The sequence below is a fragment of the Coloeus monedula genome (genome assembly GCF_965178545.1).
Source record: "Coloeus monedula genome assembly, chromosome: 1".
Taxonomy (NCBI): Eukaryota; Metazoa; Chordata; class Aves; order Passeriformes; family Corvidae; genus Coloeus; species Coloeus monedula.
The window spans coordinates 46,185,810-46,207,673 of record NC_138781.1 but is presented as its reverse complement, the minus strand read 5'-3'; the positions used below and the strand labels follow the sequence as shown (position 1 = coordinate 46,207,673).

The 21,864-nt window shown below is 45.8% G+C and overlaps 1 protein-coding gene across 2 annotated transcripts in view; it reads right to left on the bottom strand.

The window, feature by feature from the left end:
* Positions 1–235: 235 nt before the first annotated feature.
* EXOSC7 (exosome component 7) overlaps positions 236–21,864 on the bottom strand; it is a 36,870-nt gene continuing 15,241 nt past the window's right edge. The window contains exons 6-10 of one of the 2 annotated variants that reach the window (XM_082294200.1): positions 20,847–20,970; positions 19,714–19,869; positions 8,155–8,209; positions 3,374–3,472; positions 236–2,052 (exon numbers count right to left, since the gene is read on the bottom strand). In XM_082294200.1, coding sequence (XP_082150326.1) covers positions 1,652–2,052; positions 3,374–3,472; positions 8,155–8,209; positions 19,714–19,869; positions 20,847–20,970 — 835 coding nt within the window. In that variant the 3' untranslated portion in view covers positions 236–1,651. Of the gene's footprint in view, positions 2,053–3,373; positions 3,473–8,154; positions 8,210–16,984; positions 17,150–19,713; positions 19,870–20,846; positions 20,971–21,864 lie in introns of those variants that run through there. The other variant, XM_082294201.1, reaches the window with a different exon arrangement.

The window sequence follows — 21,864 nt, the reverse complement described above, 5'->3', positions numbered from 1 at the left end:
GCCTATAAAGTGTATTACAGGGTGAGAGGCTCTCACTTTCTGCTTTTCCCCTCTGTCTTATCTCCAGCCTTCAGACAGATCCCTGGAGCTGCTCTGAAGAGAAAGAAAAGAAGGAGAAAGCACTCCAATTACACTGACACAACTCCATTCCTTTAGCAAGCTATATAGATATTTTTATTTTATAGTCATTTGAACAGTGGAGAGTTTGGCAATAATGACAACCTCAGAAGCGTGCACTCTGCATTTGTGTGCATGTATGTGTTTCCAGCTTGGCTCAGACTTGATGTCTTGGAAGACCTAACACCATGCTGCTTTTATACAAAACGGCAAAAGTGGAATCCTGTCCCATGGGCAGGATCCTGTCTTGACACCTCCAACCTGGAAGTGCAGGGTGTATGACCCAAACTGGAAGGGTTATTACCAAGCACTGGACAGCAAAGGACTACCTTTTAGCCAACAGCCAGCAAAGCTTTGTTAAGCTGCCAGGGTGACCTGCACTTCTTTCCCACCATTGCTGTTTGTTTTTTTTTTTTTACTTTAAACCTTTTCTCAGTAAAAAATCACTGAGGTCAGACCTTCAGATGGGCATGAATATATTGGCACAAACAGTGCTTAGCAGATTTATGTTTGCCAAGGACCGTACCTGGACCAGCAAAGACTGGACTAGTTCATCTGGGTTCCCATCATATAAACAGGCCCGGTCATTCCTAAGCTGCTGGAGTGAGTTATCCTGGGGCTTGTTTTCAATACATAGTTGTTTTTATATAGCAACATATTCCCTAACAGTACTACATTAATGTTATTTATGTAATACATACATCTTCTATTTCCAATAATATAGTTGACTAACTATGCTCCAAGTCATCACTGTTTCCCCCTTAATACTGTAGCACAAAAAAAGCTTCTGATGGGATTTTTTTCAAATATCTGGCAATGGGTCTTGCTCTTCCACTGAAGTCAGTGAAACTGGCTTCTGGCTGGTGAGAAAAGGACCAAACATGCCTGTAACTTGCCAAGTTATTCATGAACATAACACGACTAGTTGGACAACCTCTTGAGCAGCTGGTACCATGCCAAATAAGCCCAATGGTATCTCTCAATGCAAAGCAGGAGTAGCTGTCTCTGCCCATTGAGACAGGACCTTGATCCTTACAAGGCTGAATCGGGACACTGTGAGGAACAAGGAGCTCCCACAGATTGCTGCCAGGGCTTATGGGGAAGCAAAACAAGAGAAGAAAGCAGAAACTGGCTACACTGGTGTCCCAAGAAAGCTCAGCAAAATGGGAAAGGACACTGCAGAGTGACAGCCCTGGGCCACCAAGGCAGCTGGATGCCAGGCTGGACTGCTGCACTGTGCCAAAACAACTGAGCTGTCCTAATAAATTCCCTGTGTAAAAAAATATATCTATAAATCGTGCCTTAGGAAGAGCAGTGCAGCTGCGCACAGGGCTGGGTGTGGCCGAAGGAAATGCTCTAGCACTCTATAACCCGACAGCGAGCCGCGGCAACTCTCTTTGCAAAGGGTGACTCTACTGGAACACGTGCATGTGGGTGTGCGATGTGCATGGACGTGTACACACAGCTACAGCTTCATAATCCTGCTGCCCAGAGGGTACATCCAGGCTGCAGCAGGCAGGGGGATGCCCCGCCGCTACACGATCATGAACTGGCAGATGTAGGGCAGCTGCTCTCGGCACTTCTTGTCGAACCACTTGCCGATGGCGGTCCCCGACAGAGCTGCACAGTTTTCCAGCTTGCCACCGTCGGGCTGGGTGGTGATTTCAGTCTCCCAGTTCTTGTAGCGGATGGGGCTGCCCGTCATGTCGACCCACTTGCCCTCCGCGGCCATGTCGTTGAGGCCCAGCCAGATCTCGGCCTCCGAGCCGATGCTCTTGCGCATGTAGTCGTAGAGGGCATCGTTCTCCTCCCCGTTCTGGGGCGTGCTGAGCGTGCCGCCCTGAGAGATGCAGTTTTCGCTGGCCTCGTGGTATGTCTTGGTCTCCAAAAATGCCAGGAAGCATTTTAGGTGAATTTTGGTGCCTTTCAGGCAAACTGAGAGATTACCACATGAACAGAATAAAAAGACAGAAAGAGAATTTGGTTTAAAAATGATGCCCAGGAAGAAGCAGCAGCAGCAAGCCCAGTAGCCAGGCTGCAAACTTAATTTTTTAGGCTGCACAGTGACCCTAGGCAGCATGGGATTCCAAGGGCCCTTCTCCCTCCCATGCAGGGCAGTTCACAGTCATGGGGACATGCCCTCCCCCTCTACAAACCATTGGGTAAAACGGATTTTCAGGGTGCCCCTGCCACCCTTCTGGGCTCTGCTGTTGCTGGAGCAGAGGCACAGCATGGTCCTCCTGCTCCTTGCCCTGGCCTTGTTCTTCCCCAGCCAATGCTACTCTTTCTCTGATGAATTTGTTGGAAATAAGGTTTGTCATGGCCACCGCCGAGTGTTGGAGTGTTTTGGGAAAAAGGCTGCATGCCAATTAAATCATCTTAATTATGCAAGATGAAAAAAAAGTCTTTTTTAATAAGCTTTGATCAGAGGCATTGTGCTTGCATAGCTTGAGGTCTTCAGAGGAAATTTCTACTTGCCTCTGATTTTAGTGTTAAGGATATCAATTTATTTTGTTTTTCTTTAAGCTCTAAACCTTGTGAGTGTTGGGTACTGTAGCCAAACAATACCTAATCAGAGCCACACATTAATATCCAGACCAATTACTTCTCAATGAATGTGAGCTTGGAACTAAAGCCTTGATTTTGCTTGTATTCCTTTTAACGAGAAAATTCTCCTTAATTTGCATTTTCATCTCATTTCTGCTTCATGTTTTGCAAATCCTACTCCTATTGATGTCAGTGGAGTTTGCACAGAATAACTATGGGGCATGTCTGGAAGATGGACACTTTGGGACTGTCCTCAGTGTATGTTTAATGAAGCAGGACTGACCTGCAGTGCAGTTCCCTGGGCAATATCATGGTATGTATCAGAGACCAGGTCGCCATTTCACTGGGGTTCACACAAAAGAGTAAACTGCATTTGGTTTAAGCACAGACTAATTCAAATCCCATCCCTCCACCTCATAAAGGAAAATGAACATCTGGCTTAGCACCACAGGAATATCCATAGCTGTACCAATGGGAAGCACGTGAAGAGGGGGGCCCCACACAGCACAACTCCCATCATTAACTGCCTGAGGAGGAATTGCAGAGACCCACACTCTGCTTTGATCCCCCAGCCTCTCTCCCCATGATGGGCTTGTTGCTGTGGGGTGCTTGGGCATGTCTCATCAAGACGTGTGGAGCAATTGCAGCCACTTTATGAGCAGCTCCTCTCTCAAAGCAAAAGCCATGTGTTCTTCAGCAAGCCCTTTACCTGTCTGGAGTGCTTGCTTTTCCTTCAGTAGAGCAACCTCCTGAGAGATGTTGTCAATCATGGCCTTCAGGTCTTCAATCATTTTGAGGCTCACACCATCTGTTGCAGGAATCAAAGAAAAAGCACAAATATTGGTTGCATCCCAGGGGAGGCAACCAAATCTGCTCCTATCATCAAAACGCCATGTTTCTTTGCCCTCAGAGAAGGTTAAACAAAAGGAATCCATAAAGTCAGCACCTGTGTCCCCTTGCACATCCATCAGAGCGTTTCCTTGACAGCCTGGTTCTGCTATCAATAACGAACTTGTTTTCCTGGTTCAGGTTTTGGGGCTGTGCACTCCATGGGGCTTCCTGCTGCAGGGCTCACCCTTTGGGTTGCCACTGCAGTGCTGGAGAGGAGGTCACATGCATGAGCACTGCGAGGCTTGTCTCTGGCACCCCTGTGTAGAGCAGTCATCTGGGGTGGTGCTGCATTGGGGTCGAGCTCCCAAAATGCAGGAGCACACCATCTGATGCTGCCCTACCTGAACAGAAGTCCTGTCACACAGGAGTGTTTTGTGGGCAACTTGAAGCTAATGATGAAAAGGATTTCTTTTTTCCAATTCCTCAAAAACATGCTCTATCTGTCTTCACAGCACACCCTCCTGGCTTCCCTCAAACACCCTAACACATGATGTTCCTTGTATGCAGTCCTGGCTGTGCCCACCTCTTGTCCACTGTCACTGGTGGATTGGTAGGAAAGCATTTTGCTCACCAGGCTGATGTTCAGCAAGAAGGGGCTGGAAGGGCTGCAGTACCTCCACTAGATCTGCCTCTGCACCACCAGGCACCAGCCTCTGCCCACCGACCACACCATCCTTTGGACCATCACAGCTGCCTCTGCCTCATCTCTACCTTCATCACCCCCAGTGTAGGTATCCAAACACTGTCCAGAGCTGCTATCCTGCTGTGAGAAGACGCCTCTTTGGCTGGGGAGCTGGGTGCAGCTGGCTACCAAAGCCTACATCTTGCTAGGTGTGTTGCTTCTGCAATGGCTCCAACCAGTTCTTAATCAGTACTTGGATTTCTCCTAGACTGGAGCAAACTGACCATTTACACCTTGAAGGTGGTGGGAGATTGGACATTGAGGCAATCGTATGCCTCTAGTAGTTCTCACGCAAGCATCTAGTAGCTCTCATGGGGTGAAAGGAAAGGGGACAGCTTGCCCATGAATGCAGTTGGAGGGGCTTCCTTAAGGGCCAAGGAGCTCAGGCACCAAGCTAGGCAAGTGGGGAAGCAGCTTGGATGCGGACCAAAACCACCAACCCAAGATTACATGGTGCCATGAATATGGAAAGCCAGACACATCAGGAGCAGGGCATTAAGCTGCTTTACTCGTTGCTCAGTTAACTTTAATGGATTCACTTAACACTGAGGCACTAGATATTATTTTGCTGCCTTTGATGAAAACACTTTGTGGGAAATGGCTAATTAATCGTGAGGTTTTTTTCCATGCAAGCCTGTCTTGCAGCAGAACAAATGTTCTAAGGTTTAAGTAACATCCAAAGGCCATGGCAGGACACTGCCAATGACTCCTGCTGGGGCAGCTCCTTACGGTGTTCCAGCTGGATTTGCAGGTGGGTTCCCACCTTGAGGGTCCCTGCCATGAGAGGTGACACATCTCCTAGATAACCACCTAGAGTCCCTTTTCAATACCTCATTTCCAAATCCTGGGCCACAAGATGTTCCTGCAGCAGTGCATTCACTGGGGTGTCTCATGGAGAGCCAGGACTGGTTAACTCACCCTTCAGCTATAAAGTGAGGACCATGGCTACATCAACAGACATTGTGTTGTCTGTTTTATTGCCACGGGTTTTTGTCTCGGTGCTGTCATTTCCTCAGGGCTCATCTCCTGAAGCCTGGGATCAAGCCTGTTTACAGTTTGGGTTTTCTGTGACGGAAGCGGGTGTACAGGATGCTGATGCTCCCGTGGGAGCTGGAGTGGGCCCTTGTGCAGCTCACCGTGAGCAGCAGGATTAAGTGTGGGCAGAGGCAGGATCAAAAGGAGACTCACAGAAGGATGTGGGACTCAATAGTCTGTTGGTTTAAAAGCCTGGCCAGAAATGTATTTAAAGCTACAAATGGGAGCTCTCATCCATTCTAATTATATGGTGAATAACAAACAAATCCCTCTGTACTTAATTTTAATGTTTTAACTATTCCTGTATGAAATTTGGATATATATATATATGGGCTTCTTAGCTTTGCCTGGAGATCCAAACAGCTATCTGTCCCTCAGAGAAATGAGCATTGCTCTGGTTCACAACGGCTGTCATCAAACCTCTCTGGCCATTTCTTCAGACACCAGGCATTTCCCCAAATGTACCAAGTGGAACAGTAAGGTCCCATATTGCAGTCTGTCCCTGGATCAAAGGAGGAGACTGAACACACACACACTGGATTTATAGCAGCGTAAATATTCACAGACGTTTTCAGAGAAGAGCACCCAGACAAGAGTACACCGAAATTCTGGGCAGTAGGTGGCATTAGGAGTGAAGCCCAAATTAGTCCCTATCCACTGATTTAAGCATCCGGACTCCGATTTCTGTTTCCAGTTACCTTAGAAATACATATAAGAGCTATGCAAAGATGCCCCTTTCCGTGACCCCAGCACCCCATGATGGCTGTGACCAAGGGGAGCCCCTCTGGGGCTGGTGCCTGCACCCCAAGCCATGGGGTGTCAACACTGGCAGGGATGCCCGTGCCTTCCTCCCCGGCCATTCTTTTGGATGAGACATCCAGAGCTGCCAGACAAGGGCAAATCCCATCTGTGCCCCAAGACATTGGGGCTCAGGGAGAGTTTGCTGAGCTACTGCATTTGGAACCATAACTGGGGAGTAATTTGAGGGGGAAAAACACAACAGCAGGAAAAGTGAATGTGCTGTCTCAGCATTTTCTAAATACTGTGGTTTGGCTTTCTCAAATTGAAATAGCATCATTTTTCATTCTGAAGCAGAACCAAATGTAAGCAATAATTACAAAAAAAAAAAAAAAAAAGGAAAAAGAAACATAAAAAGCTTGGCTCAAAGCAGTGCTTTCTTTTCTAACCAAAAATGTTTTGGCTGTACAGATTAAAAAAATAATCCAGCCAAACTCCCCAACCCTCCAGTGGCTTTGCCCTGCCTGACCCTCCCAGGCAAAGTGCAGGGGTGGAACCAGGACCGGGGTACTAGAGGCCTGGATGAGGATGGGATGGGGCCATTCTGCCATTGTTCAGAGCAGAAGTGGCTGAGCCCTAGTCCCTGTGGTGGCTGGGCAGGCAGGCTTGGAGGTGAAGAGGGGCTGGAGGCGAAGACGAGTTTCATAGGGGATTTTTAGCACTTTTTCCCCCTCTTTTCCCACCCCCTGGCACTGGTAAAAATCTGAAAAATATTAACCAAGAAATACTGGAAGTTTCCAGTGAAAGCAGGGCAGCTGATCCCCTGTGGGGCTGGATGCGACTGGTCAAAAATGCCAAGTTGCTGGGTTTTTCCCTTTTCTCCACACAAAATAAGACCTCTCCTTTGAAAAGGAATTCTGAGTAAAACCTGCCACCAGCTGGTCCAAATGGCTTGATTTTCAGGATACCCCCCTCAAAAGTTTTAAAATCAGAGCCACATTTTCCTGTCAAAAAGGTGATTTTTCTCCTACCTTCTTGTCACTAATCAATTACAAACAGCAGTTGCAATGACACCTAGAGAAAACCAGGATTTCACTAAGAAATGTGTCTCTCTTAGTACCTCCAGTGAGTCCAACGCATGTATGTGCCCTATATGAGCCCAAGGGGGTATTTTTTGCTCTAGAAAACAGTCACAGACTGTTTTCTCTGTTATTCCATGTCCTGCAGAATAAGCAGTTAATTTTGTGAATTCATAGAAAGATCTAATGGGAGAAAAGGCAAAATTTTCTCAAAGATGAAATTTGACAAAAATAGCCACTGGGTGAGTGTAGAGAGCAGCCTGGCCAAGTGAATTCCAAGGATGCCCTCTTCCTTGCTCCCCACTTCGTTCCAAGCAGGAAAGCGCCTGCCAGAAGCGGTCCAAGCCCACGAGACTGCGGTCGGACACATCAGGCAGGCAGGCTCACATGCTGCTTCCTCACCTCACCTGCCTTCTCCTGTACTTAATGTGCATTGAGTCAGAAGGAGAAAGGATGGGACAGGAGGAAAACAGGAGAAGAAAAGGAAAAACAAACCCACGAAGGAATAGAAAACCCAGGCACCTTTGTGTGTATGCTGCTGTCTGTCAAGACTGAGTAGACAGAGCTCATGTCTGGTGTGAAATACACCCGAGGCCAGTGTTTTTAAATGAAGAACCTTGTTAATGCTTAAAGGATTGTATGTTTTCTGCCTGCTTTTGTCTCCAAAATTGTCTGCCATCTGCCACTTACTTGCTTCTGAAAAATGAATGGGGGGGGGTGGGGAGGGCTACACAAAGGGAGAGTTTAGTAGAGGAAAAGTTTGGGATAAACCTTAGAGGGAACATGAAAAATGAGTTCCCTCTGAAATTCCGACCAAGCTGTCCCAACAAATTTATTCAAGTTAGGAACCGAGCAAAACCGTTTCAATACTCTCATTGTTTTACAGAAGAGCTACACAATCATTCCCACGGAGGAGGGTGGGAGGAGACCACTTTATTAGGTTTTTAGATGCTTTTTCTGAAGTTTCACTAAAGCACTGTTAAATGCCCAAACGAGTGGGCTGACTGCAACCCCCCCCCAAGCCCTGCAAGTCTTTCTTGCCGGGAAGGTGCCGCTGCCCCTTACCTTTCTTGGCAGCCGCCGGTTTTTGCCGGACTTTGCCGTTCTGCTGGCCGGAGACCTGGGAGAGGGAGAGGAGGCAGAGGAGGAGGCAGGCTCCTCGGAGCGCCATGCCGCTGCCGTCTAGTCCGAGCGGAGCTGCAGTGGCTCCGCTCTGCCCGCACACAGCCGCCTGGACACCGGCTGGAGTCAGGAATGACTGTCCCAGCAAGCCTCCCGCTGAGCCCGGGCCAGCGGCAGCCTCCCGGCCCCGGGGGGGGGGGGTCAGGCGGCTCCGGCCAAGGCTGAAAACCTCCCAGAGGGCTTGCAGCTCCTAGCACGCTGCTTGTTTTTGTTAAAAACAAAACAAAACAAAAAAAAAAAGGAAAAAAAAAGAAGAAGAAAAAATCCGGGAATGAATGTACCGACAGTCTGCTAAGCTAAACATCAGGAAAGGCTGGGAGTATAGCTGGAACGATTTCCTAAGGCTTTTAGCAAAATGCCACGAGTTTGATCTCGTGTGTCAGCGATGGCAACGGCAACGTGAGGTGTGAAACAGCGCTTGGGTGGCTGAGGGGACAGAGAGGGACCACCTGTCCCCCGCCCCTCAGCAGGGATGCCCGTAAGGAATGTGCCGGCACCAACAGAGGCAGAGGGAGCACCTGGGGGGACTGAGCACCCCGGCTCCCTGCTCACAGTGTAGGGTGGCTCTTACCCCTCTAAAAAGCAGTTCCACTGTGGCTTTGATAGGGTCTTCCCGCTGTCATTGCTTCTCCATGGGATGAGTGGGACTTGGGATAAGGGGCGCATGTTCCACAAAAAGCGATTCTCCCAGAGACCCCTTTGCACGTTCTCAGCCTGACTTCTTGGAGCAGCTGGGCTGTGCTGAGCAGCTCTGCAGCCTACACTAAGCTCTGCAGCCTACACCAAGACCACTGACTCTTTTTTGGGGTGGTGTGGTCCTTCAGCAGCTGCAGCACAAGCAGCTAAGTCCTTCCCGCAGGAGGAAAAGCAGCAGTTTGAACAAGTGGAGGAAATTCATGTAGAGGGAGAAGAGGAGGGATGGGCATTTTGAAGAACAAAGTGCTCCAGACATCAGCCATTAACCTTAAAAGTTTTCTGATAATTTAAGGCAAGATGCCACCCAGAACAATGTGAACTTCTGGATTTGTAGGAACATAAAAAGTCCAAGATAAACTGGGATGTGACCGGAAAAAGAGCTGCCATTAAGTTAGTTTGGCAACCATGGGGTTACCCTTACACTTCTACTGAATAGGGAAAATTCCTGCCTTGATGTCTTAGCTGAACAGAGAGCTCTCTTGCAGTCCCAACTTTTGAAGCATAGGAGGAACAGTTTGATTTTCACTGCCCTTTACCACATGCACCAACTGTCACTCAAATTTAAACTGGAAAATACATATTTTAGGGATTTACTGTTCTCCTGCCTGGACTATCCCAAAATGGGATGGATAGAGCCCAAGAAATGGCAGACACCTACATACACATACACGTTCCCTTTCCTTGACAGTTGAAAGTACTTTTGGTAACTCAGTACCTCCCAGTTTTCCTTGGCTCCAGATATGCTCGCCTGCCTTTGCTTTGATTCATGTGCTGCCAAGCTGGGGAAAAAACCAAAATGCTCCCTTTGCTACTGCCCATGAAACGGATGGCTGTGGTGTGGAGTCTGACAGCAGTCCCCAACCTCAGATTTCCGTGTGGCTGGGGCCCACTGGAGTTTTGCCCAGCTGAAAAAAGAAGGGCAGGGTGGCTTTCCACTAGTCCCTGAAGAACAGGTCCGCACCAAGGGGGCCCCTCCCTACACCAGCCAGCAGGTCCTGGGCTGTATGCCACCGTATTTTTTCTTGAAAAATGAGAAAAATGAAAATAAGTATACTCAAAACACTTGTCTCCAGCTGTAACACCTATCCACAGGGGGCGTTGTCCCAATTCTGTCCAATGTAGACTGAAAATAAGAATCCTTGACATGACAAAAGCTCATAAACCCTCGCCAACCCAGCTAATGGGAGCAAGCAGAAATGTTGCTGCATTGGATCCAGAATGAGGATGCTTCAGAGAACAGCCATCCCCTGCCCAAGCTCCTGCTTAAGCCAGAGGTTCCAGTTAAATAATGGGACTCCCAATGGCCATTTGCTCTTGAGATCCCGATGATTCACGCTTTTATATAAGAGAGGTGTGGGAGGTTAGTAAAGGTAATCCTTTTTATTAGATGAACTAATAGCCCTGGAAGTCATCAGCAAAATGGTAAAATTATGCCAAGAAACCAAGGTTTTGTCCATGACTTTAGCATCTGTGCAATTACAGATTTTACTTCCCACTAAAGGCACTTTACTCCCTGGTTTCAAGCCCGGTCTCCTGGTTAGAGAGCAACTCCTGTTAATTGCCAGGTAACTGGTTTGAGATGAAAAAAAGAGGGTAGAAGAACCTATGCTTATGGCAACCATTCCAGCGCTGCAGGGAAGCAGACAGAAAAGTTAACGTGGCTTTGGGAAACCCAGTAAGAAGGCTGTGATGCTGAATTTGGAAAGCTTTCAGTTAGCAAAGCAGTAGTTGGAATAAGCCCACAAAGGAAGCTGGATGCTCCTGGCAGCAATGCAGACCTGTGATTTTGTGCCCAGCTAGGCAAGGAAATGGCCAGAGAGATCAGAGGCTATTTTGCTTTGGCTCCTAGGAAAAGAGCAGGTATGGCCAAGCCAAGAAATGAGGCAGCGCCGCCGCACAATGGCTGGAAAGCGCGAGGGTGGACTGGGTAACAGTATTCACACGGTTATTATCAAGATCAGCAGTCACCAGACCTGGCCTTTCAGGGCTCAGTCACCAGTTCAAAGGCAGGCCACCTCAATGCTGAATGATGCCAGCTCTTTGCCTGAAGCTCCCCTCCTCTGGGAAGGCTCCTGCCTCCCCTGCCAGCACTGAGAGCAAAGGGGAGACCCAAAGCATCTTTACGTGCGGGGCCCTGCAGCTTGGGGGCCTGATCCATGGCTGGGGCAGCACACTGGGATTCACACCTCTGCTCCCTTGAGATTAGCTCAGTCCATTAGAGCCTGGTGCTAAAAGTGCCAGGGTTGTGAGTTCAATCCCTGTACAAGCCATTCATTTAAGAGTTGGACTTGATCCTTGTGGATCCCTTCCAACTGAGAATATTCTGTGATTCTGTGACATCCACTCTGCACGGGTGTGATCTGTGCATCACTGGCACCACAGTAACCTCAAAGAGGAACAGGAGAGAAACAGCAGTGGACAGTGAAACACACTCCATGAGGAAGTGGGGCTAGCAGAAGAAAATCTCTGATATTCATTAGCCGCTGCCTGAACTCATGCTGGCATCATTCCTGATTTCCACCGGCATAAACATCAGAACAGGTTAAAATGGAGAGAGCCAAATCTATGGATCATTGTTTTGGAGACCAAGCAAGAAGAAATGCAATAGTAGTTCAGGAAAGGGCGGTTTTCATAAGGACAATGATGGGGAAAACCAAGGATTTTGCCAAAATGTTAGATCCAGCAGCAACTTTAGGAAACTGGCTCTGAGCCTAAGGAGGGGACCTTCCCATCATATCCCATGGCAAGCACAGCTCACATCCCTGTAGCCCACGTTCACCAAGGGCTACAGGACAGAAGGATCCATTCTACAGTAGATCCTTGGGCTTTAAACCAGACGCAAACATGGAGCACTTGACTTTAAGCAGTATCAGCTGTTTAAAAATCCTTCTGTTTGGAAAGGAGCTGCACCAAAAGACTCACACTCCCTTTTGTTTGGAGACTGCAGCTCCTGTAGGCTAAAGGTCATCTGTCTTCACTGCATTGTGTTTGCCCATCACCCAGATCCCAAAGTCCAAACAGCCAAAGGAAAACCGTACTGAAGTGTCAAAACCACCAAAAGTCTGGAGAGATTCCTAACTGTCTAGGTCCACTGCCTGTCACAGCATCAGTTCAAGTGAGGTCACCACTGAACTTGATGTCAATATTTTTGGACTGGCAAGCAGACAGCAGCTCTGTCATCTTAGGCCCTTATTTCATGTCATTCTCACCTTTTGAGCATTGGTTTGCTTTCATATCGCCGTGGATGCTGAATTATGGATTAGAAAAGAATTTCAACTTCAGCCTCATGAATTCCTTAATTTTTGAATTTAGAGAAAAGTTTCCATGATCAGCCAGCAGGAAGAAAGCAACCCATGGTCTTGAAAAGCCTCATTAGGTTAAAGTTGGTCTTTTGCTGGAGGGAAGGAAGAAAGGTAGGACTTAAATCATGACTTTTCAACCCACAGGTTTCCAACCGTGGAAATACCCAACTTACCATTTGCCAAAACACAGAGAGAAGGGGCAGTGAGAGAGCTCCTCTGGAAGGGAGGATCTGCAGGCTGGTGGTTCCAAGTACCTCCAATGCCTGAGCACACTGGCTTGGCTGTGGTCCCTGCCACAGCCAGCTGGATGGAAGAAATCAGAAAGGGCCTGAGAATTCCCCTTAGCCCTCTGAAGGTACAAGCTAAGGGGCTGCTGTAACTATGATGATCTCTGTCTAAATAATGACAATCAAATCTCATCAACAAATGGTGTGACATGAAAACTCAGCCATGCCTGTGCTGCTGATCTTACTCAAATCTTGAGATCAGGATAGCAACAGAGATATTCACAGAGCTTGAAAGATAACCACAGCTTTATTAAGAAGTATTCCAGTCAATGAAATGGAGGTTTAAACCATCACCAGGGAGTCATTAGCAGCATGTTTGAGATTCTAATGATGTTTTGCAGGAACAGCAAAAACATCTTTGTTCCTGGATAGCTAGAAACACAGCTCCAAGAAAATAGCTAGAAATGCAGATCCAAGGAAAACCCAAGGCACTGCAGTTTCTCTGTGGGGAGACCCATACCAAAGTACCCTGCTGTGGCTCAGCACTATCACTGCGAGTCTGGGACTTCGATGAAGGAGAAGCCACTGCTGTGAGGCACAGCTAACAGGAGCAGCCACATTTTGCCTTAGAAGGAAAAGCTGCCTTGCATGGGCAGGGAGTGCAATCAGGCAGGAGTGCACTACGAGACAAAAGGTTGGGAAGCAGTGAGAAATCACACAGAGGTTGACGGCTGAAGAGATTCAGTACCAGTTGCAGACCTGCTCTTGAATTTTGCTCCAGTGTGTTAAAGGAATGGAGAGAACAGGCCCTGGGGTAAGGACTGGTTTCACCAGTCACAGCTTTGCTTCTTTCACTCTCTGGGTGCCAGTGGCTGCTTAACACAGGCAAAGTAAACCAGTGCCACAGCAGGGCTGGAGAACACTCCGCTGCTGAGGAGGGCAGTGGCATCTGCTGCAGTTCAAAAGAAAAGCTGGAGGCTGTCGTAGCAGCAGTGGGCAAACCTTGGGTAATTGCTGTTTACAGAGCAAATGAAGAAACACCCTACTGTCTATGTCAAATCAAGGTGCCGAATCCCTTGAAGAGAGACTTGCACGCTCCAGAGTCACGGGAGTCGTGAGCAAGCTCCGGCTCACACCAGTTTGTCTTTAGAGCAGGCTGTGCTGAAGCAAGGCTTCATTTAAAGCCTGACTGCAGGTGGCACAGCCATGCTCCTCCCCACTGCCTCCACCACTGCCCACAGGGCAGAATGAGGTCCCCTCTTCTACCCAAGCTGCACAGTTACAATGTTGAACTGTAGCTGCACAGCATGGGCTGACAGGATTCCTGGGATTGGTAGATCTGCCAGGCCCACTGACCTACAGCCTAGCCCTCTTCTGCTTTGAGGGGAATGCTGTCCCTGTGAAACAGGTAAATTGCAGGTGTGTGCTTTTTAGGCAACATGAGTAGAAGCCTATCAGGAGTTGCTAGACTCCTCATCTCTAGTATACAGCTTTCAGCCTCTCGACACTCCCAGCAGAAGCAATTAATTTCTGGGACAAACAGAGAGCTATCCCACTCCACAGATGTTTCCTCTTAGTTCTACTGGACTCGAGTCAATGAAAACGTGGCAGTATCTGCACAGCAACACATGGAACTTTCCACCAGCCCAGATGGGAACAGGAGCATTCACAGTTTAAGTCTCTATTAAAATTCTGCTATTTTTGTTTGGAAGAGAAGGGAGGGGTTAAAGGGAGCTAAGAAAATAGAAATTAGCCGTTAGCATGCCTGAGAACCACAGTCTCACAGATTTCTTGGCAGATACTGTATCAACTGGGAGAGCTGTAGGACCTTTTACCCCTGTCAGAGCTTTGTTTACCCATTTGGGATGTGAGCTGGTAGCAGCAAACCTCCAGGGGCAGCTGAGACCAACTAGCAGCTTGTAATACTTTTGGCTGGGCTCATTATTTGTATCTCAGGGGTTGAAGCAGACCCCGTCTGAACTGCAGTCAAGACTTCACCCCACTGCTTTTCCATGCCAACAGATGGGAAGCAGTGACACAGAAGGTGCAGGACCCCTTGAGAGCCCCAATTCACTCTGTGCCTGCATACCCAGCTACAGAAGACCTGGGGGAGGACACACAAACTTAGGGGAGGCACTGCAGACAGTGGCACCATATCAATTTACAGTGTTGCTCTGAGGATGTGCTTGGCTCCAAGTCTCTCTCTTGAGCACATAGCCTGGATCTCAGAGGGCTAAATATTTGCCATCCTTATTGAGAAACAGGGAGGGAGTGCACGTCAGTTCACACACTTGAAACACCATGATGTTTCTTTTCCCACCACCACCTCCAGCTCTCATAAAAATATATTTAAAATTAAAAGGATCTGAAGAGAGGAAAAGAAGCATCTTAAGTGATGTAACTTGCAAAATGCTTGGAGATCCTTCAGCTGGAAGGCCGTGTAGAAATACACTATTCATGTTACAAAATTCACCCCGAGTGTAACTCAGGGCAGCCTTTTGGTCTCCAACCACAAATCTGCAATAAAACAGGCAACAGCTATTCAGAGAATGGCTGAGGTTCAAGACTTGCAGTCTCATTTACATTAACCATTTTCTGAAACATTAAACAATACGTGATCAAACAAAAACTGCCTGTGAGAAGTCTAAGGTGCTTTAAATGTTTTTTCTCCCTTCAGTTTCCTTTCTTTCTATGTTTTTACAAGCAGCTTTGCATGGCAAGGGGTAGATCACAGCTACTGCAAAGGTGATGTTCGGTTAGTATTTGCCTCACACAGAATAACTCTGCTGAAGTGACAAAAGACAGTATGTACTCTCATTGTGACCTCTTGGCTCTGCTACTGTGCAGCACCATTACAACCTACCCAACCCATTACTTAAAGTACTGAAAAAATCCCAACTCTTCAAAACACAAACCTTGGCCAAATTTTGGGGACAACTTTTTTTTAACAACCTGCCTGCTTGTTACACTGCTTGTTATAGCAGTGCCTACACATACCTGAAATATACAATACTGTTGCAGTCACCTTGAATAACTGTGTTTATGAGCTCTAGCAAAAGGACTGAAGAGATCTGGGGACCTTAAATACTCCACATATTTTACTGTGATCATGATTATTAGTTTGAGCTGTAATATGTTCTGTCCTGTATCTACAGCTCTCCTTCAGCAAAAGCCTTCCTTCCCTTTTCCCCACCAAACATGTTACAGTCAAGAGAATATTCTTAGCCTGATACTATAAAATTGAAACAGAAAATTAGAAAAATGTTGCTTGAGTAAGAGCTAAATGACTCCTGTATTATTGTAGTAACTTCTGCCATAAAGTTTGTTCAAAACAATCCTTAACACTTGCAGATGAAATATCAACTTCTTAAAAATCAGCTTCCTTTCACTTTTTCCATCTGTTGTCTCTTCCTATCATGCCAAATAAATGCCTCTTACTCTTTGCTGGGCCAACCAATTGATGTTGGGAGGGAATCTTTCAACACCTGCTGATGCAACTTGTTTCTAGTCTTATCTGTCATTCTCTGCTTTTCCCTGTGAAGGATCATTACTGACAGCCACTATGCTTTTCCAGCTGAATTACCAAACTCTTAAAGATCAGTTTAGTTTCCCATTTACCCTGGCCATGTCCCTTCTCCTTAGCCCCAGTGAGAAGTTTTGGCTAGGTTACTATTGCACTTGTTGGAAAAAGGGACAGGTATAACTCTAGGGAGCAAGGAAATCACAGAATATGCTGAGTTTGAATGAACTCACTGGGATCATCAAAGACCAACTCCTGGCCCTGTACAGGACACCAAGAGTCACACCATGTGCCTGAGGGCATTGTCCAAACGCTTCCTGAACTCTATCAGGCTTGGTGCTGTGACCACTTCCCAGGAGAGCCTGTTCCAGTGCCCAACCACCCTCTGGGGGAAGAACCTCTTCCTGCTATCCAACCTAAACCTCCCCTGGCACAACTTCAGGCCGTTCCCTTGAGTCCTGTCACTGGTCACCACAGAGAATAGTTAGTGCCTGCCCTGCTGCTTCCCCTTGTGAGGTACTTCTAGAAAACTCTTGGTTTAAAATATGAATTGGGAACTTGAGACCATGTTGTATTTATAGTAAAATCTAACCACATTTTATTCAAAGAATAGTAAGGTAATTTGAAGGAAGATTTCCACCTAGTGCTGTTCTCCTTTGTGCTGCACTGAAGACAACCCCATATGCATTCTAGAACACAGGAGCTGGTTAACAGAAGTGAAACACATGCAAACAGAATGAAGTGGAAAGTACACCAGTCACTCTGGAAAACAGATTCAAGTACTCCCCAGGCAGCAGCATCAACTGTTGCTGGTGCACTTCCTAGATGCCAGCAGTCACCTGTATGGAAAGCAGCTCAATTTTGCTTATTTGCATTTAATTGTAGCTTTCTTTAGGCTTAGTAACATTTTGAAAGCCTCTTAGCCAGGAGGATGACTCTACTAAAACAAAAAAACCCCTTTTTCTTTATATACAAACTGACAAGATTGCACAATCAATTAAAAACAGTTTTGAACATTTAATAAAAACTCATCCTAGAAATCCAACTTTTGGTCTTGAGGTCCCCAAACTCTCTTCTTCATCCAAAATCTTCTGAAGGGCTATGTGAAGTGACTTGCCTACTCTCTGTCCTGTCTGCAAAGCAAAGAAAGCAAAACAAACCTGAGACATATGCTTATTAACAGGAAGACAACTCTTACGGAACACTTCCTTTTGACAAATGTTTTCGCTTTGATGATTCATATACACCAGCTGGTATCATAAAAATACGCTTTTAATTTAGAAAAATAATGGTGGTGAAAGTTTCATTTTAACTTGATTAAGTTTTGGAAAAATATACCCACAAAGGCAGTGCTCTCATTCATCAGAGAAGCATTCCAGGATCATTAATACCAGATCTGTGCATCGCTGGATCACTCAGGAATATAAATTAAATTCACATCAGGCACAAGCACACGTTCAAATTAGCCAGCACACAGACCATGAAGCAATATTCTAGCTGCCAGAGGACAAGAGACACCTGACCAGCAAAGCAGCCTACTAACAGAAAGTTCAGTAGGCTCTCCTGAATGTGCTCAGAACCAGCAGAATAAACTTAGACCAGCTGAACACCCTGTCCTGTGGCCAGAGAAGCCCAAAATGCACACTGGCTTCACCACCAAATCACTCTGTGGGCAGATCCTTCATATGATGTGCAATTCTGTCCTGCCCAAGGACCTTAACGGAGTTAAGAGAATGTTTTCTTAACAGGAATGAACTCCAGCAGTGCAAACCCACCAGGATTAGCTCCAGTGCTGACCTCTACTCTTCCCACACGCCCAACTGTACTGTGGAAGCTACAGGGCAGGGAAACACTGGGCAACAGCGAAACAAAGATCTTAAGGCAGTGGTGCCCACTGGAGCTTTCGCAGGGTCTCTCTAAATGACCTGAAATACTGACTGCAAACAGAGATGAAGAGCTCACCCATCCCTAAAGAGGCAAAGGCAGATTATAATAAAATGAATTTATTGGCTCCTGATCAAAAGCAGCAAACCTAGGCCTGCCATACAGCTGACACAAAACTCGGTTTCACCTCCTGGTGACAATTTCTGAAACCATGCACAAACCTAGATGCACAAACCTGAAAATAAGCTTCATTTTTAACTGAAGAGCCAGGTGGCAGAATATGGCCATGGTACCAAAGGAAATTTGGGAAGAGCTTTGATGCAGCAGGGTAGCTGTCAATCCTAGGCACGATGAGTTGTGCTACATAAAGGGGGGCACAAGAACTGTTGCAGCTCTGCACTGGGACAAAGATCACTGCAGCAATCCAGAGTCACGATGGGTGATATACTTTCTTCTCCTCAAATGTAGGACAACATCACTCACCCCAGGTCAAAGTGAGTGGGAACTGTGCAGAACTTTGGTATTGACCCAACACTGCATCTTATTCCTGCTTGCCTCTCTATTGGCTTGGATCATAAACTCAGTAAAAAAAAGCCTAATGCTGGCAGCTCCCCAAAACCTTCCCATGAAACTCCCTTCCTAAGAGATATGTCCTAGAATGTCTGTTCTCTACCAGTCAGGAAAAAGTGAACATCTTCTGACCTGCATTTGGGAATAGAAGTGTCAAACATCGGTTACTCAGCTCCTCCACTGGGCATTCCCAGGCCTTTTTGTTTTTCTTTGATACCCTAATCAGGATGTGGAGTTTAAGGCAGGACCAAACAGGTAATCTCTGACCTTACAGAAAACATTTTGGTTTTTTGTGATCACCTTTATCTCCCACTCCTGCAGAGGAATTAGAGATAACACCTCTCTATCCAGGTAAGGGGGATAAAGACGCATGTCTGAACACAAATAAAAAGCCCACTGCTACCACTGGGATTAGCACTCTGGACTGACACAATGACGCAGTCAAGTGCCACATACTCAGCTGTAATTCCCACTTGAGACCAACTGTTGTCAAACTTGGCTCCAATTTCAGCATTCCTCACTAGAGCCATGCAGAAATTAGCCTTGTGTCTCTAGGAAACAGAGCCAGCTTCAAGTATCTAATTTTCATTCTGACTTTCAAGTTCAAAACCCATTTCTGTCTCATGCTCAAGGCCAAACTCAGGCATGAGAATTTACACTGAACAGATTTAAGAAGAACCTGAAGAAGGGTTTAAAATGGATCTTATATGGATGTGGACAATATCCAGATACTAGTATTTTTATGAAGTAGGGACAGATTGTAAACTCAATAAAGAAGCAAAGAAAAACAACAGTAAAATGAGAACAGTAAGCTTATCATAAAATAAGTTGTGCTAGAACACCATGCACCAGCAATTCAAAGCACCATCTCTACTCTTACAGGGACTTTACCATGTTATAAGTTTTGCTCTTTCAGTCTTTAAAAGAAACAACAGGAGGGAATATGTCCTTTAAAAATACTCTCAAAGTTTATCAGCTTAAGCTTTACTGTCTTACAGCTGTGAAGTATTTGCCTGAAACAAATATGAGTACCATACATTTCAGGCATCTAAAAGTTTTAGACAGTGTCCATTCACATTAGAGTCTGTTTCAAAGAAACTGCCTGTGACCCTCACAAGTCCCTTGCGCACCAAATCAAAGCACCAAGATGTCTCCTCTAAAAGCCCTTACTGCAGCTTTCCATACACCCAAGTTCCAGTTCATCCAGTATCACCCAAGAAGTCAACTGCTCAACACTCCTTACCTCCATCATTTCAAAAATACTCTCAGGATCCAGGCTACCTTTCCCCACTTTCTTCATAGAAGTGATGGCACCTTTACTGGTCACAGAAATAAGCAGGCTTGCCAAAGAACAGGCTTCTTCCTGAAGGGTAGCATCCACCACATGCCTATATCCAATCTGCAAGTTAGTGACCAAACAATGCATTAGTTTGCAGTTCTCAAAGCTCCCCCACTAAGAAATTAAACTGAGAGTGGTGGCTTTGCTACTTATCTACAGCCTCCCATCCTAAAATGATGTGGCCTTTGGAAATAGTCAGGACTAACTTGATAGCACAGCATTTTAACAGCCTCTGACCCCAAATTATGTGTACATAAACAACAGAGGTGAGATAAGCATGTCACTATTTCATACTGCTTTCTTCTCTACCATCCCTTCATCTGTATGAAACTCCATATTCACCTTTCCCTGCAACTCTAAGTCTAGACTTTGCTCCTCTCTACCTGAAAATTACACATTCTAAGATTCAGGTGAGCCCTCATTTCAGCAATGGCCCCTCTACTATTTATGCAATTTGCTTAAAAGAAATGCCAAGCAAATCCTAAGCAAAGTACCTAAGTAAAAAATACCTAAGCAAATCACTAACACTTGCAATAGAAAATGCAGCACCCATAATATAAACTGTGTTAGCTGTGTGCTACATAAGGAAGACAAGAACCTTTCCTTTGAAAGGAAAGGGATGGTACTGCACCCATGAAAATGGAGTTCTGTCCTCAGCAACAAATACTCAGCATGTAACTCCAGGCAGATCACACAACCTCCATGCCTGAACACAATGGTCTCTTGCTTTAACATACCGATGTATCTGCTGCTCTGGATGTTAAGCAAGGAGCAGATGAAAAACAAAACCAACTCCACTGCATGCAAGAAGATGCATTTTAAGACTGCATCAAATAGAAACCCACAAGACAGAGGTACAAAAAAACCCCTTATTCAGTAAAAGTTCTACGTAATTAGGAGACCAAAGACAAACAAACATATACATAGTGGACACTGACCATTTCTGTAACACTAATTTTATCTCTAGGGAAAAAATAAATGGCAGGTGAAATTAACTGGAGTCTCTAGGCAGAAAGTCAGAGATTTGTCAGGCTTACTTTGCTTAGTGTGACAATACAGGGCACCTCATCTACACTGAGTCGAATACAATCATAAGGGTCATCAGACAGCTCAATCTCTTTGGTGCCTTCTTCATCCTCCAGAACACGCACTTTGGGTATCCTGTGGAAACAAAAGGTGCAGAGTCATTGCCAGAACACGTAACAATTACAGCCGTTACACAGTCACAACTCCAGGAAGTCCATGTTCTTCTAAACAAGGCAAAATGTTTAGAACAACAGTACAGAATGTGATCAAAGTATTAACAACTCACTCCCTGAGACTACAAAGGAAATATTTTAATTGGGAAGATATTTAGGATAAGATCATCATATTTACATCAGTCAAACAGTTAGAATTTGAGTTGTTTTTTACACTATTACATGGGGAGAAATTCTTTTGGAATTTGCACAAATCAGTTCTGAACAATTCTTTGCATACCTGCCTGGATGTACAGGAGATAAATTACCAACACTGAATTTGTCCTGCGGTTCCCAACCTTGCAGACAACAGTAAAGTTGTCAGCATTACATCAGTTGCATTGCTTGGCAAAGGTATGACATCAGTAGCAAATACAAGTAGTAAAGCTGTTCAGGAAAGAATAACACCAACTAAGGAGACTTGGGGTAAAGAGAAAAGATGACATTCATAAAATCATTTCTCTAGCAAGATGAAAAGATTGGCAAGATACTCTACTGTTCTAAGGACAGATATACAAGAGATATATAACTTATCAGGGCAAAGCAGTGATGAAAACCCTGGCAGAAATCCAAGAAATGCTTTCTTCTCAGTTGTGAATGATGGGCTCTCTCACAAATGAGCTAGACAGGCTCCTTATCAGTCGTACATACATTGCATTTGTGATAGCCACCTAATGGAAGTTTTACGGGATGATTTAAGGCAGTTTTCTTAGCATAATGAATAAAGTAATTTAAAACAATTTAGTAGAAGATGGTATTTCAAGCTGCCAAGAATGTCAGCATCTTATACACCCTCATTAATCCAGGTGCCTTCTAG